Here is a 15,288-nt window from a genome sequence, read left to right as displayed (position 1 = left end):
AGAAATAGTGAGACGAGTCAGTCAGTCAACACACAGTGATGCATGGTAATGTCTCTCTGTACAGCTTTATTTACATGATACTATTCTGTTGTAATGCTGGATAGCAAGATTATATGTAATACATAAATATCAACACAGTTTTTCTTTTTTGTGTGTACAAATTTGCATATGACTAAGAATCAAAAGGGAAAAACTCAAACAGATACATACAGTTATCTTTTAAATGAAAAACATCCTTACAGGGGAGAAAAAGGAGGGATTAACAAGTCACAAACATACATGGGTTTCAATGTGTCAGGCAGCCATGAAAACACTTTTGCACAGGTATGTGCACATGCACACACACAAATATACACACGCACACTTCTCTACAGGCTCTACAGCAGACACACAGACCAATAGCTGTTAGACAGATGAGAAGTTACATCTAATCTTGGTATCTATTACTTTTCATAAATCTAGCTCTGGCATGCTCCTGTAGTTCTGTAAACATGTGCTGATAAACCGGGTAGCTCCAAAGACAAAAGGGTTGGGGAACAACACACTCGCACAGCTCACATGAACGTTCTGTTAGCACATTAAAAAAAAATAATAATAAAAATCATGATTCACATACCCTAAGTCCACACATGCATTGAATACATGCGCTAACATTAATCTAAAAAGGAAAAAAAGATAACAAAGCATAACAGGTAATTGCTTCTCAGCAAATAAAATATCTGATCCCCTATGGTGAGTGATGACAAATATTTCTGAAACACTAATGCAGATAAAGAGTAACTCAAAGCATTAATGCTGTCCATTCATGTCCCTACAATATTGTATCTTAGATTCATCTACCAGGTCTGCTAGGGATGGGTGCCATCCTTCCTCTCATGCCACACATCAGTACACACAGCCCTGCACCAGGCGTCTGAGATTACAATCTGAGCACAGGCCAGCTGGGGAACTCCTTTGCCCCCTATGTCCATTGAAACTGTGGATTCAGTGAAATGTGGAGTAATTAATTTGTCCCTGTCTAACATGATACCCCCAGCCAAAATGGAAACAGCCTCATCACATCACAATCAAACCATTCAAAGTCAACATGGGCATGTTGATCAGAGGGTCAGTGAAGCTGATTATCACGATGACCCACTGCTCTGCTGGGGTTGAAGCTGATGAAAACAAAATAAAAGGGAAGACAACAAAGCTTAACACAGCAGCTGTGAGGTAGGTAAAGCTAGGAAATACAAACAAAGCCCCTTGTGCACGGTGGGGGACATTTGTACGGTTCTCCAAACATTGACTGACTCCAATACCAACAGAACACAGAACAAGAAGTTCAAACGTTGAAGGACACAACTCTTGCGGACTGTTACTGTGGAGTTTGAATGCTCTGAAAGACCTGCCAGTGTTGACATGTGACAGTAAAATGGCTGTATGCAGTTTGGCACAAAACGGCGCCTGGTTTGGGTGAGAGGAGCACAGCATATCCTGGGCAGTTCGCCTGCGCTGCTTTTAATAAGACAATACATAATCTTAGAAGAAAAAGGACCGAACAGTGGTAAACTCACACCACAGAAAACAGAATTAAAAAAAAAACTAATGAATTAACCAAAACGGAGAAAAGCGATCATTCATGCATCTCTCAGACAGGATCTTTTCATTTTTTTCTTCTTTTTTCCTCTCCCATTATTTTCTTGTTGGTGTAATTCTGCAAATCGAGTCCTTTCAGTCTTTACCTAGCTACTCATGCTGGTGCCCATTTCAAAGTTTCACACTCATACTCCAGTCTTTGTCAAAGATGTTGTCATCGTTGCCATTGCTGCTGTTGTTTGGACTAATCTATATTCTCTGGATCTTGTCAGCCACCACCACAGGGTTCTCTTTACGGATCTTGGCAGCAGCCTCAGCCTTGTAATCATAGGGACAGTTGTGCTTGTCGGAGTACCGGTGGATGCCACAGAACAGGTTGCCACAGCGACAGTCAAACCCTGGAAGCACAAAGGTCAGGGGTCAAAACTAGAACAGGAGAGGTGAGCAATGACAGTAGACAGGTGGTAGGAAAGAACCCCCTAGTCTTTATATTTATGACCAGTAAAACAGTTATCAGAACCTAAATCACTGACAGGAATATGTACAAACATTTATGTGTTGCATCCCCCCCCGCCTCTGTTCACCTGTAAGGCCCACCCTTTTGCGGCACATGAAGCATCTATTCTTCTTGGGCTTGGGGATTTCACCCTTGCTTTCTTCATTGCTGGAGGAAGCTACAGGAGAAGGGCTAGAAGCAGGAGGCTGGCTTATAACTACACATACAGAAAGACAACAGAGGAAAAATACTTAAGAATCATGTTAAGTTTAATGTCTGATATGTTCATTTTGCAAAAGCAGCAGAATGATTTTGGTCATAATTCTTTAAGACAACTAAACAATTACAATTCTGTGCTTTTGTTCCAAATTATAGTAATTAGATTTTTTTCTCTCTTAATTGCCACCTCTTGTTCTTGGCAGAAAATCCATGCCCTACTCCGAGAAAGCCTCAGCTTCAAATTTGAGCATGTCCTCTGGAGTAGAGATATTTTTAAACAGGTTTATTTTTAGGCAGACTGTTTCTTGGAGGGTGTAAGTAAACCCAGCAGTTGGGCTTTAGGTATGCAGCAAAGCGTCAAAAATAAACTGCAGCTACATTGGGTCCTAGAAGGCGATGTCCCTCTATGTGCACAGTCACCTATGTGTGTGTCAAATGTCTCCCCTTACAAGTGTGTTTTTATGTTTCTGTGAGTTTTACCAGGCTCTAAGGGTTCTGGCTTGTCCTCTCTGGAAATGCTCATCTCTGTCATTTGTTGAGTCACGGGAAGAGATCCTTGAACAGTTCTGAGGATTCAAATAAAGAGAGAACAGGAACAAACAGGAGAAAAGGAGACCATTAACCAGGTCATACATTCTCCAAGTTAAAGAATTACCTTGAACAGTCAAGTACAGCCAGGACTTACCTAGACATGTCTGGTGAAGAGGCAGGTGAGGCTTCGACCTTGGCTAGACTGGCTTCGAGTCTCTGGATGGCTGAGGCCTCTGAGGTAGGACTAGCAGCTGAGCCTGGATGAGAATAATGAACTCCATTAGACATCATTTGACTTTGATCAATTCTGATTCTACTTATCTGGCTTTTATCAATTCCCCGTTTTCGATCCCAAAATTCTTGCAGCCTTATCAAAGTCTTTAACTGTGTATTTAATATTACCCAAGATAAAGGCAATTTTTAAACCAAGTCTTAAAAATACCGGTGTTTACGTAGATCAGACAACAATGTTTTATTTGGGGATAATTATTAGAAGAAAATGTTCTAATTGTCCCTGTAAACTAATGCTACATGAATAATTGTCAATTTAAGAACTATAATGAATTTTAATCTCTCATATGATGACACAGTGGAAAGCAGTAGCGGTAGAACCATTTGTGGATAATAATGTTTTGAGCTGCCTGTTGTACATATTATTTACAGGAAACCTAACTACCTAGCCCTTTTACCACAAATGCTGTAACTGCAAACTCCTCAGCTGAGCCTGGCTATACTGAAGATGCTAGTAGCATTGGTTGATGACACACTGGGCTCAGATTTCACAAGACACCAAACACTTTAGTGTCTTTCAGACTGAAGCCATGCTGCCTTTTGGTCACATCTGCATCATAACCAGACTTGCAGCTAATTATCTGCCTGCATTTATTGCACTTTGTCTTGTTGCCATTTTCTTTTCTGAAGTGGAGCCACCCCCTTTTTTTTTTTAAACCACAGTCCAGCTTTTATACTGTTGTTAAGCTACAACAGTGGTGGCACGCTAGCTCGTATCTAAACAAATGAGCATGCTGTTATGGTGATGCATGACATAGTTACATTGACAGGTCCAGGCAGACAGCTATGTACATCCTTGCAGATAATGGCCACTGCTCACAGTATTTAAGAGCTTGTGTTGAGGAACTGATAAGCAGAACTTAAATTTTGTTTTCTTTTTATGGGTACCCAATGCTTGATATTTTGCACTGAAAATTGGAATTGATCTCAATTCCCAACCCTATGTATGACCTTAAAAGTGTGTAATGAAATGAAGACCCCCACCTCCCCAAACCTTTAATACTGTCATGATGAGAACAGCCATCTTTCATTACACAGAGTAGAAAAACAGGGTTGGGGATGTGGGGGGAGGGGGAGCTGGGAAAATAAACTGACCGGCCTAGAAACAGCTGTATTTCATTGCAATGTTTAAACATCCTTGAGTCACTCCTAATCTCTGGCAGGAACTATACAGGGTAAGCTACCTTTATTTTTGTTTACATCATAAACACAAGGCTTCTGTAATTAATTTGCGTTGCTTTTTTCACTTCTTCCTTAGAAACAGAAGATTCTCCATCTGTTTTCTTACCCATAGGGCTGAGAGGGCTCATGCGGTCACTGCTCTGCTGCCGTGTCAGGTGCTCCTTATAACACACGGAGCACATGCCATTGGTTCTTGGGTTTCCATAGAAACCACAGCCTGTGGCACAAAGCATTGGCACTGGGCTCTGGTTCGTCTCTTGGGCCATTGCTAACAGAATTTGAGAGACAGAGTGAGAATGTTTATTAGACCAGGAGACACAGAGACAAAAGATTTTTCTGCATGAACAGCTGTATGTGAAATACAACTGAAGGCGAAAATGTTTTCCCATCACCGAACAAAGTATGCTGCTACACACTTATTGTAGTGTCACCAGGGCTGAAAGATAACAGGAGAGTCACATTATGAAAATTCAGGAACAACATGCCGCTGTTTTGACTTGCCCTTTAGCTTCTCCACAGGAAGTCCAGAGAACAAACTCACTCTGTTCAACACCTTGGGCAGAAGCTTGACTATGTCCCACAGCTTTGGTTTGCTAGTGTGTCCCCCCTCCCTCCCTTCCACCCCTCCAATAAATTTCACAGTTCTGAGAACAGCTGTATGTTCCTGCCAAACATCTGACCTGCCTTTCATTTTCACTTAGGAAAAACCTTCCCCATGGCTAATTATAGTCCACACAGTTATTTACTCATACCTAAAATGTAACAGTGTTATATATGAAAGAATCATAATTGAACAATGGGCCTCTAATTTATCCAGAAACCTTAAGACATCAATCACCAATGTGTTTCAAGACTATCATAACTACAAGAGAATATCCAAAGTAACTAACACTCCCTCATTAGATATTCATTTCTTCCATGACGACACAAAACAAAGCTCTGACTCACCGGCAGAATCTTGGTCACAAACCATCAGGCAAAATAAAGTTCTGTCCTTATCAAAAGAAACAAGATAATGAACGACTATGAAAGTAGGTCAACACTGCCTGAAAGCATTCCCCGCCCTCTGTGGTTTTTGCCACACAAGGTATTTCAAAGCGGCCCGAGTCATTTCTACTCACATATACGCCCAGAGAACAAGCGCGTATGTGCATAACTTTACTGAGCGTTCAGTCCTGTGACGTAGTTGCTGTGCTCTGCTGCAATACAAAACAGCAGGAAATGGTGTAATGGGAGACACTGCCAGAAAAAAAAACACCTTGATGAATGAACAGACGAGGGAGCCTAGTTTAGTTGAGTAAGAGGCATCCTGTCTGCCAGTCCTGCTCTCAAATGATCTGATCAACAGATCTAAAAAAAATCCACAGCCAGCAGCTGCCAGCAGACACAGCAACAGCATCATATTGCCCTTATAAACAACCTTTAGCCCTGTTTTTGCTGTACCATGGCAGATGCTTGCTTGCATTTGTGTGAAGCTCATCTATATTCTGGTCACGGACACAAACAGGGCAGCCAAGCTTAATGTTCCCAGAGAGGCTGGCATTTGTTTCAGAATGTCCTGTTAGATCACATGAGGTGTCCTGACCTCACCAACTGACTAACAACTGCTATTAAACCTTGAGCAACCTCCTCACACACACACATACACAACAACTCCTTCCTCATGTGTTTTTCTGTCCCTGCACTGTCGAAGCGTTTCCTTGGAGAAGCCTACAAAGACATTCTCTCCCTTTGCCTCATGGGTTCAACTGCTGACTGTGGAAAATACAAGAGAATGAAGCTAAAGGATTGTTAGTACAATGTGTCTCAAAAGGACTTTTCTAATATGCTCATGGCACCATTCTCTTTAAACTGAACAATACCAGTCTACTTTGCAGATAACTGCAGTTGCACTGTGTTCTTAGACAAAGTATTTAAGCACAATCTGCTCCTCAGAGGAAGGCTACATCACATCATCATGAGAGACAAAGAACATACAGTACATGGCTGTTGATTTTCTGACATAAAAGAACAATGAACAGTGTGGCTCGATAGTGAGACCAACGGCAGGCATGTTAACAAAACCTTTGCCCAGACCCCCCAAGAACAAGCAGAATGTAGGAGGTTTCATGTTCAAATCTACTAAGCTTTCAATTAGACACGAGAATACTGCATAGCTAGTAGGTTTTAAATGTTTTATGCTCAAAGAAAGTGTTTTAGAGGGAACTGCACACATACTATTGATGAAATACAACATTTTTGTTTACGTTGTCGCTGAGAATAGAGCAATCAAAATCTACACTACTGTTCATGAGCAAAAATAAACACTCCTGCTGTGTCCTCACACTGGCAGAGAGTGGAAATAACCCAAATGTCCCATTTATTGTTGGGTGTAAAACACATCTGACAGGGCAAGTTAGGGGGTTTCCAGCTCAGGTCAGATTATCACATTCATTCAGCACAAACGTCCTTTCAAAAATATCCAAATATTCACAGTCTATGCGATGGCCAGTTGAACGGGACTCACTGAAAGACATAAGTGAGATAATCTTTAGCAAACAAAAGGGGGAGACTTATCCTGTTTCAGCTGCAAGCTTCGCTCCTATTTCAGGCCCTGCTGGGTTGAAAACTACTGAGTCACACTGAAGAACAGAACAGGAAAAGCCATCTGTTTGTAACAAGCAGTAAATTATTTTCTATAAATGAACACAATGTTGCAATAAACCATCTAAGATCGCCAGGAAAGGAAAATAGTTTTTTTCTAAAATAACCCACAGTCTAGACAGTGTGGTCTTTCCTTTGTTTCTTTCTTCCTTTGTCTGCAATCTCACTGCTTCCTGTTTAGACATAGGTGTAAGCTCTAATTTCTCGCATTATTTCTTCTAATAACACTTTTCAACGAAGCCATGTGTGAAATCTCGATTATATAATCGCACTTAAACGACTTGGAGGGACCACATAGCTCTCACCATCAAGCCAATATTGTTTTCCTTAAAGCTGAAACTACTGCAAACACCAGGCAAAGCTGCACTGGCACTTCATTTGTTATTAATAATTTCAGACCATTCATCTTATGAATTTTCTATTTCTAGACAGGAATTAGCTGGCTTTGGGCCCCCTTCCCCCGAATAAGTTGGAGGCAAACTGAAAACCAGAGATAGTACCCAGCACTAGTTAGCTTCCTCCCTAGTTTTTACCCTCAACCAGACGGAGTCACGTTCGAGGACTTGATATTCCCACTCAGGAGGAGGAGGAGGTGGTGGTGGTGGTCGTGGAGGTGGCAACTTAAAACGAACAATACACAAAAAACGACTATTTACCGCACAAAACCTATCACTCACACACCACCTGACCTTTCAATCTACCATTTAAGGTCGCCATGTTCGACCATCAGCTTAGTCTAAACAGCCATCTTTTCGTTGTTTACCTCGACAAGCTAAGATCATGTCGAAATGTGTCCTTGTTGATAGAGGGGGAACAAAATACTAATCCAAGATCATCACCTGCTAAAAACCGATGAAATTTCTCGCGAGACGACAAGAAAAGTTGCTGTTTGTCTTGTCAGAAGAAAACAGGTCGCGGGTTTCAGGTCCTGGTAACGTCCTTTTCTCCAGCTATGTATGTGTGTCCTTGGTTTTAGATGGGTTTAAATCTCCCTTCCTCGTACTCCAGCCTCTCCGTCTTTCTCTCTCCGTCTCCTGTTCCTTCTGGATGGATGTTTGTTTCCTTCTTTAGTACGAGGAGTGGCGGATGAGGTCACGGGTAAAACAACGTGTCGCCATTGGCTGCAAGCGGAGCCCACGAGCACTATGTACAGTTGTATCCGACGGTGGGGGCGGGGTGACCGGATGTGCGCATGCGCGTGAGGTTGCGTTATTACACGTTTGTTCGTCATCCTCCTACAAGGACACGATCCTTTCGATTGAGTAATCCGTCTCGATGAATGGACAATTACTGGTGCTGACATGACTGAATTTGAGAAAAATTGTATGATTAACATAATTTCCAGGTCTTATATCCGTGAGAGAGCACTGTTTTGTTGGTTAAACAGCCTCGTCCTTCCTGCCACATAGTATCATTACTTATGTCAGAGAAACAAAACAAGTGCAGATTTACAGCCTATCTAGAAAGACACAGACATGTAGCCCAAGCCTGTTTGTTATGGGAGAGCTCTAAGTGACACTATGCTGTCCACCCTCCCACACACACACACACACAGACATTTTGCTGTGTTGACACTGAGCGTGTAAACATGTTTTCTAAGAGGTAGCAAAACAACAGACAAAAGCCTAGCAGAAGGCAAGATAAGAGACTAAAACCAGGTAATACAGAATAGTCAGAATCACAGAATTACATCAATACCAATAGCCAACTTTAAAAAACAATTTTAGAATTAAAAGTGGTGAACATAATGTTTACTTCAGATGCTGTAAAACATTATGGCCTTCAGTACAACATTAAAACAAATATCAGGGTCTGGTATTTTGTAGAGGTATCATGTCACCCAGTGAGGCAGTGTGTTTCACTGATGTGTTTTTAATCGTTTTTGAACAACAATTGATGTCTGTGGCACAGATGAATAAGGTAATCCATGACTGACAGATTGACAGACATTAATCATGAGTAGAGGCAAATCAGTGCTGGTTTTAGTCTCTGTATGTGTAACCTCTGGTGAGAGCTCATTTACATTATGCATCTTTTAGCCCCTAGCTTCTAATCCTTACCTTAATTCTCCAGTTAGGCTACATGGTCAGTCCTAACCCCACTTACTTTGAACTGAATCCATACAGAGCATGAACAAACGTCTGTAACTTTGGCTCTCACAAAGACAAGCACACAAAAGCACAGAGACACAAACACATGTGTGTTCACGTTGAGAGTGTCATCATGTTTTGTGGGAGGTGACAAAATAAGAGCTGAGGATCAAGAAATTTTCAGGATGTACTGTTAGAGAGTGGTTGTGAAATACCTTTATGTTCTGGATGAGAACAGTTGTAGCAAACCATGTCATAACTTCTAACTACCATGTGGGACTGTGAGGTCATGTCCTCAGTATTGTTTAAGGGAATTTGGGGGTTTTAAACAACCTGAGGAGGAGTTTATACATTTACACAAAAATTACACCCTGGGAGGTTTTAAGACAGATTCTGATATTATTTAGAGTCCAGATTCTTAAAACTGACTGTTTTACACTAAAACCATGAATTAAAATAAAAGTTTTCATGCTTTTCTAAAAGAATTATGTGAGGATAATGAACAAGAATATAAAGAATAATAAAAACTCTCCACACACTTTTGTTGGTGGCTGGACAAAAGTTGTACTGGGGGACTTTGGACCCTTAGTCTTATAATAATCTGGGCTACAGCCCTGGTGGTAAACATGTTTGTACTGAAAAGTGGATCATAATACTGAATGCAAAAATACTTTCCTTTTTTTTTAATTACACCAGCAGTCATTAGAGCATATACTGGTGATGTTTTTGAGAAATATGGGAACATGTTCCTTCCATTCACCTGCAGTGTGCCATGTGTGTTGTATCGTTTGCCTTGCAAGTGTAACATGTCACAACATATTCCCACACCTTGTCAGTTTAAACGTCATAACATCCTCAGGCATTAGAGGTCATGCTGAGCAGGAAGCAAACACTTGGCGTAGGACACCATAGTGTGTGTGATGACCAGTGGTTATCTGAGTTGTTTATGCTTTATAGCAGTTCTTTGTTACCATGAGGAATAAAGAAAGAGTCATCATTGTGACAAGGATTTGAGCAACACTTTCACACTAGTAATTTTCAGTAATTTATTCAATAGCGCATGATGTTAATGTTGTCTTCAGCTTGTCTCCCTAGGCTTTTCACAAAGACAAGATGGGATGACAGTGAGTGCATTAGCATACACTTTACAGGACGTGAAAGGCCGATGGTCACAATTTATATTATGATATGAAAGGAAAATTTGAATAGTGTTTGTGAAAAGTCAACATGTGGCATTTTTATGCAAATCATCCTAAGTGTATGATATATAGTAAGATAGTTCCATATTGTAGACATAAGCTTTTCATATGAGTAAAGAAAGCACAGTAGAGGGAGAAGGAAGGCAGGAGCTCTGTATTTGACTGAGGTCTTTGTGTGACAGTGTTAACACAACCCTGTACAGAGCAGAAAAGAAGGCACATGTTATGTGAGCTGTATGTCTGCTTTGTATGCTAGTATGTGAAGGTTCATGGGTTTCATTGAAGGGAGGGGCCAGCTGGGGAGAGAGTGGGAGGTGTTAAGTATCATAACCTATCCCCCTCGCTGTCATTACATGTATTGTATGTGTGTTTGTTTGTCTAAGGATAATCACCTTTATACGTGTTTGTACCACTGTGTGCGTGTGTGTGTGTGGGTGGTTAGGTAGAATGATGCTGATGGTTGTATGGGGTTGGGGGGAGGGGGTAATTATTTTTCACAACCATAACGGATACATGTGAGCAGTTGAAATTGACAGTGTTGTCATGACAACAGTCGCATGTAATTTGCAGCTATCTTTGTGTTGCGTTCACTTGGTGTGTGTGTGTGTGTGTGTGTGTGTGTGTGTGAGTGAGAGAGAGACAGAGAGAGGATTACTTATGTGAATCTGGAACAGTATGTCTATAGTTACTAGGCAGATATTGGCCCAGCTGAGACGCACGCACCCCCACACACACTTAGGGGCACAGCTTGCCTGTGTCTGGCATCTGTGTGATGAGACATTGTTGATAATGGGTCTAATGGTGGAAATGGCAACTTATCCATTTACATAAGCTGTGTGTGGGGCTCGATAAGCTCTGAAGTCTAATACCATTGCATCAGGACTTGATCCCCCACCCTACTTTATCCCCTTTCAACATCATGTGCCCCTTGAAGGGGCCAACCACGTACGTGTCTGTGTGTGTTGACATATGTAAAAAGAGAGAATGCCCGTGATTCTGGGAAGATCAGGGACCGCTTTGTTGTAAATGCTCAGTACTTTTATTTACACTGCTGTTGTGGTAACAGCTGAATGAAAATTGAGGAAACATGAGGTAGAATACACTGGCCTCATATGAGTGTAAAAGTGTCAAGAAGCAAGACTGTGAAAGAAATTAAAGAGACATAAGGAAATAGGGAGACAGAGAGAAAGAAAGAAATAAAAATGAATGTGATATGCTGATTCAGCACCTACTGGCTGTTCACTCCCTCATTTGTGCTGCTACACAAGGCCTTTGCGTGCCTCATGAATGTGGTTCTTGTTATTTCAGACCAGGGAGGAGCCTCGGCCCCAAACTTTCCCAGATCACACTTTCTGTCTAAACTCTTTCTTTCTTCCTCCTCTCCCTTCTTCACACACAAACCTCACCATACATAGGTATCTGGATGAATGCTGGACTAACATGGCATAAGTATAAATGTGTGTGTCAGTATGCTTCTGGTTGAAAGAAAGGTGGTGCGTATGATATAACAGTGTTCGTGTTTAAATTTCCACTTCCATTTAGCTCTGCCTGGGTTTGTCCTTTGCAGCTGATACATTAGACTCTATGTCTGACCACATGCCTGTGTGTGGTGGTGAACCAATGTGAAACCCTGCATGTAAGTATGCTCATGAGAAAGTGTGTGTAGTTGTGTGTGCAGCAGATGCCCTGTGCCCTGTTCTATTCCCCAGACTGGCTGCTTTTTTGTTGCTGCTCCATGATGCAGACAGGCCTAGCCACGTGCTTCTCTGTCTGCTGGGACAAGCCACGCCCACATTTCTATAATCTGTCAGTTGCTGCAGCCAAGTCCTGCCCCTTAAAAGCACCCGGTCTGACAAGATCCACCTCCCTACTTGATGACGCAGTTTTACTCATGCATACTCACCATACTCTCTTTTTATCTCTTACTTAACACCTAAATGCTGTCTGTTCCTGAGCCATGCTCAAGGCGTACAAAACTGATACCGTATGCCCAGTGCTGAAATTTCCTTCCTCAAATGTTTTCTTTATACCTCTACCTCCACAGTAGTGCAACAGTCAGTTCTTGTCCTCAGAAACACCCAGAAACAGAAAGAAGGAATTTAGTGAGAGATCGAGATATGACTTTGAATATTGCTCCTACTTGCTGCAGTTTTTTAAAATCTTTCTCACATTAAAGTCTCTTAAATGGAACGATAGGTCCAAACTCTGCTCAAATGTAATCAATCATCCAAGTAAACAACCTGTATCACATCGAAACTACAAATAACAGATTGCGCTTTAGATGTCTCTAATGGCAGGTTTCTGTATGCAGTAATTGTCTCTATTTAAACCCCTATGGCAAAAATGTATTTATAGGCCGAGTCACGCCTGATTAACCTGCACTTTCCTCTCAGCCCTCTTTTGCCTGTCTCTGGGAAAAGCAGCTAAGTTTCATCCTCAGGGCAACAACTCCCTGTTGCTCTAGATTTAGTGCCAGCCGTTTGGAGCTGAGGAGTTGTTAATGCTACACAGAACTCACCAGCAGAGACAATCATGCAGAATGTTTCTACATTGTGTTTTTTTTTACTGTTACAGCACACAAAAGAAAACAGGACATGAAGGAAATAGACTTTTTTTGACAAATACATCTTATTTAGGTATTTTTGCATCTTAATCAGACCAGCTGCAAAGAACAGTTTGCTTTGATTTGATGACATATCCTCAACTTTGCAGATTGTTGCTCATGATAGGGTTATCAGTACAGTGCAGTAGCTTTAGACCTCGCTGGAAAGGTTTCCTCTGAGTATGACCTGCATTTGGGGACTGGGAGCTTGGTGACAGACTGGTCATCTGTTGCAGAGCTGCTGTTTGACTCATACAGTACATGTAGGTGCTTTGCAGGGCTCAGTACCCATTTATCACGCCAACAGATGGATGAGTCACCGTCTAACGCCTGCACGCTGATTGCTACAAATGATTTTAGCACACCACAGTTTCTATCATGTCCCACTCAGGCAACAATATGTACACCAAGGAACACTCATCTGACTAGATTAGAACAAAATGCACACTCAGATACAAACAGTATGAACTACTGGGCAAACAAAGATTTCAGGCATTTAGACATTTATTTTAAAGGCATTACATGGTTTCAGTAAGTGCCATATATAACACAGTTGCACATACTCAGCTTCAGTTCGACTGAGAGATGTGTATTTAGTTTTGGATCAGTTTCTACAGGTACTATTTTTTTGGTAGAAATTGTTACAATTAGAATCATTCACAAGATAAAGTTGTATAGTTTTTATTTATTTGGGTGGGTCAGACCCCGTTTTTCTGTTTTTATCATGTTGCCTCTTTTTTCACTTTGTGTACAGTGTAGATAGTCTGTAATTTATCCCATAAGTGATGATTTTAGCTGCACTACAGTGATATATCTATTTGGACTCAGATTCAACTCAGTTTTTCTTGATACTGCTTTTTTGCTTTTATGGCCTCGCTCACCTTACTCTTCAATTATTCCCTCTAAGTTGTTGCGAACTTTAGCACTGGGAAAATGATAGCTCTCCCACAGTCCTTTGTCCCTGACACACACAAGCTGATGCACGTGTACACAACAAACGTGCCGGCATGCCTGTGACACTTGGGGCTTTTTCCACATATGCAAGCAGAAAACAAGTCAGGCATAGATAAAAATCATGTTAAGCAAGGCAGGGGCATCTCATGATACATGTTCAAGTGTAGTGCTACACTGCCCTCTGTAGGTTCAATGGCTTGAATCTCACTATTTTATATTTTATTGTCCTTCAGTTTTCCAGAATTTGACTCTTTCAAATGCTCTCTTAGACCACAAACCTTTCAAATGTAAAAATTACATTTTCACCTTTTTGGCAAACTCCCACTTTTTGAATTTGGGGTAAGTCTCCAAGAAATTAATGCAAGTCAGTGCAACATCTTCCTAAGTGAAAAATACACCAAGTCTAACCCTTAACAAAATATCACATATTAGCCCTACTGTAATGGTAAACTTGGCCCTAAATGACACCTGAGTCTCCCTAATGTGATAGACTGCTTTCAGCACAAAAATAACTATACAAGCTTACACATACAAATGTATCACATGGCTGAACTAGTGTGAAAATCTACCCAGACACCAAGACCGAGACAAAATCTGTGACCAATCTTGTGTTCTTCTTGATGTTGTAAAATGTCAGCGTTGACCTTTATTTTAGTCTCATATGACTGGGACAGAGCAATAGTTTTATAACCAGAAGTATCTGCTCAACATAATACATAATTACCATTACTTATAGAATGACAATGCAGTTAACAGAATGGGTACCATAGGAATTCTTATACAAATCTGTGACACATATTCAAATTGAATGAAAAGACTAAAAAAGTGAATTTAATGAAATATTTAATCTGGGATTGGTCCAATTTTAGTTACTTTCTTATTGGTACTTTACATTGATATATTTCTACTTCAAGCCACAGGGATTCATTCACAAATGACAAGGATGTACTGGGTTTGTGATTAAACAAAATTAGGAAGCCATCAGTACACTGAAAAAAAACACAAGGCAGACATTGCCCTTATTTTATGAAGGAAAAGCAAATTGTGGACCAGGAGGATGTTCAGCCTCATGAGGTGAATGTGATTTATGACATCTCTTTTCAGTGAGCCTGGACAGCAGGGTCATCTGTTATGCTAAAGTGAAAACTGTCTCTTAAAGAGCCATGATGCTCACGTAGGCCCACCGCTCTCATAATCTTCATGCTTTTATGTGCTCTCTCTCTCTCTCCCACACACACACACACTTCACAAACACACACACACACACAGTCAGTCATATCTGCTTTGAATAATTAATTGCTAGTGAAATTGCGGGTGCTCTAGGGTTTCCATGTTATCATTGTCCTTGTTTCGGGTCGATAGGGGGTGAGGAAAAAGTAAACTTACTCATCTTGCACCAGCCCCTCAACACACACCCACACATACATGTCTTTATGCCTTTGTGTGGCCCACGTTCTGTGACTTCTTTGTGAGGGCCACCACTTCTACTATAGCTACAATGGT

General features: G+C 41.1%; 1 protein-coding gene across 2 annotated transcripts; it reads right to left on the bottom strand.

The window, feature by feature from the left end:
- Positions 1-41: 41 nt before the first annotated feature.
- zfand5a (zinc finger, AN1-type domain 5a) lies at positions 42-8,083 on the bottom strand. Of its 2 annotated transcripts, none has more exons than XM_020590577.1 (6): positions 7,780-8,083; positions 4,404-4,565; positions 2,979-3,081; positions 2,774-2,859; positions 2,163-2,291; positions 42-1,976 (listed from the first exon to the last, which is right to left on the bottom strand). In XM_020590577.1, exons 2-6 carry the CDS (start codon positions 4,561-4,563, stop codon positions 1,828-1,830), a joined length of 627 nt encoding a protein of 208 aa, XP_020446233.1. In that variant the 5' UTR covers positions 4,564-4,565; positions 7,780-8,083; the 3' UTR covers positions 42-1,827. The 2 variants fall into 2 exon arrangements, with proteins under 2 accessions (XP_020446233.1, XP_020446232.1); XM_020590576.1 differs by having other exon boundaries at positions 7,704-7,792.
- Between the last annotated feature and the right edge of the window lie 7,205 nt (positions 8,084-15,288).

The sequence above is a fragment of the Monopterus albus genome, unplaced genomic scaffold, assembly GCF_001952655.1.
Source record: "Monopterus albus unplaced genomic scaffold, M_albus_1.0 scaffold12.1, whole genome shotgun sequence".
Classification (NCBI taxonomy): domain Eukaryota; kingdom Metazoa; phylum Chordata; class Actinopteri; order Synbranchiformes; family Synbranchidae; genus Monopterus; species Monopterus albus.
Note: the sequence above shows the minus strand (reverse complement) of the source record. Positions and strands in the feature narration are given on the sequence as shown.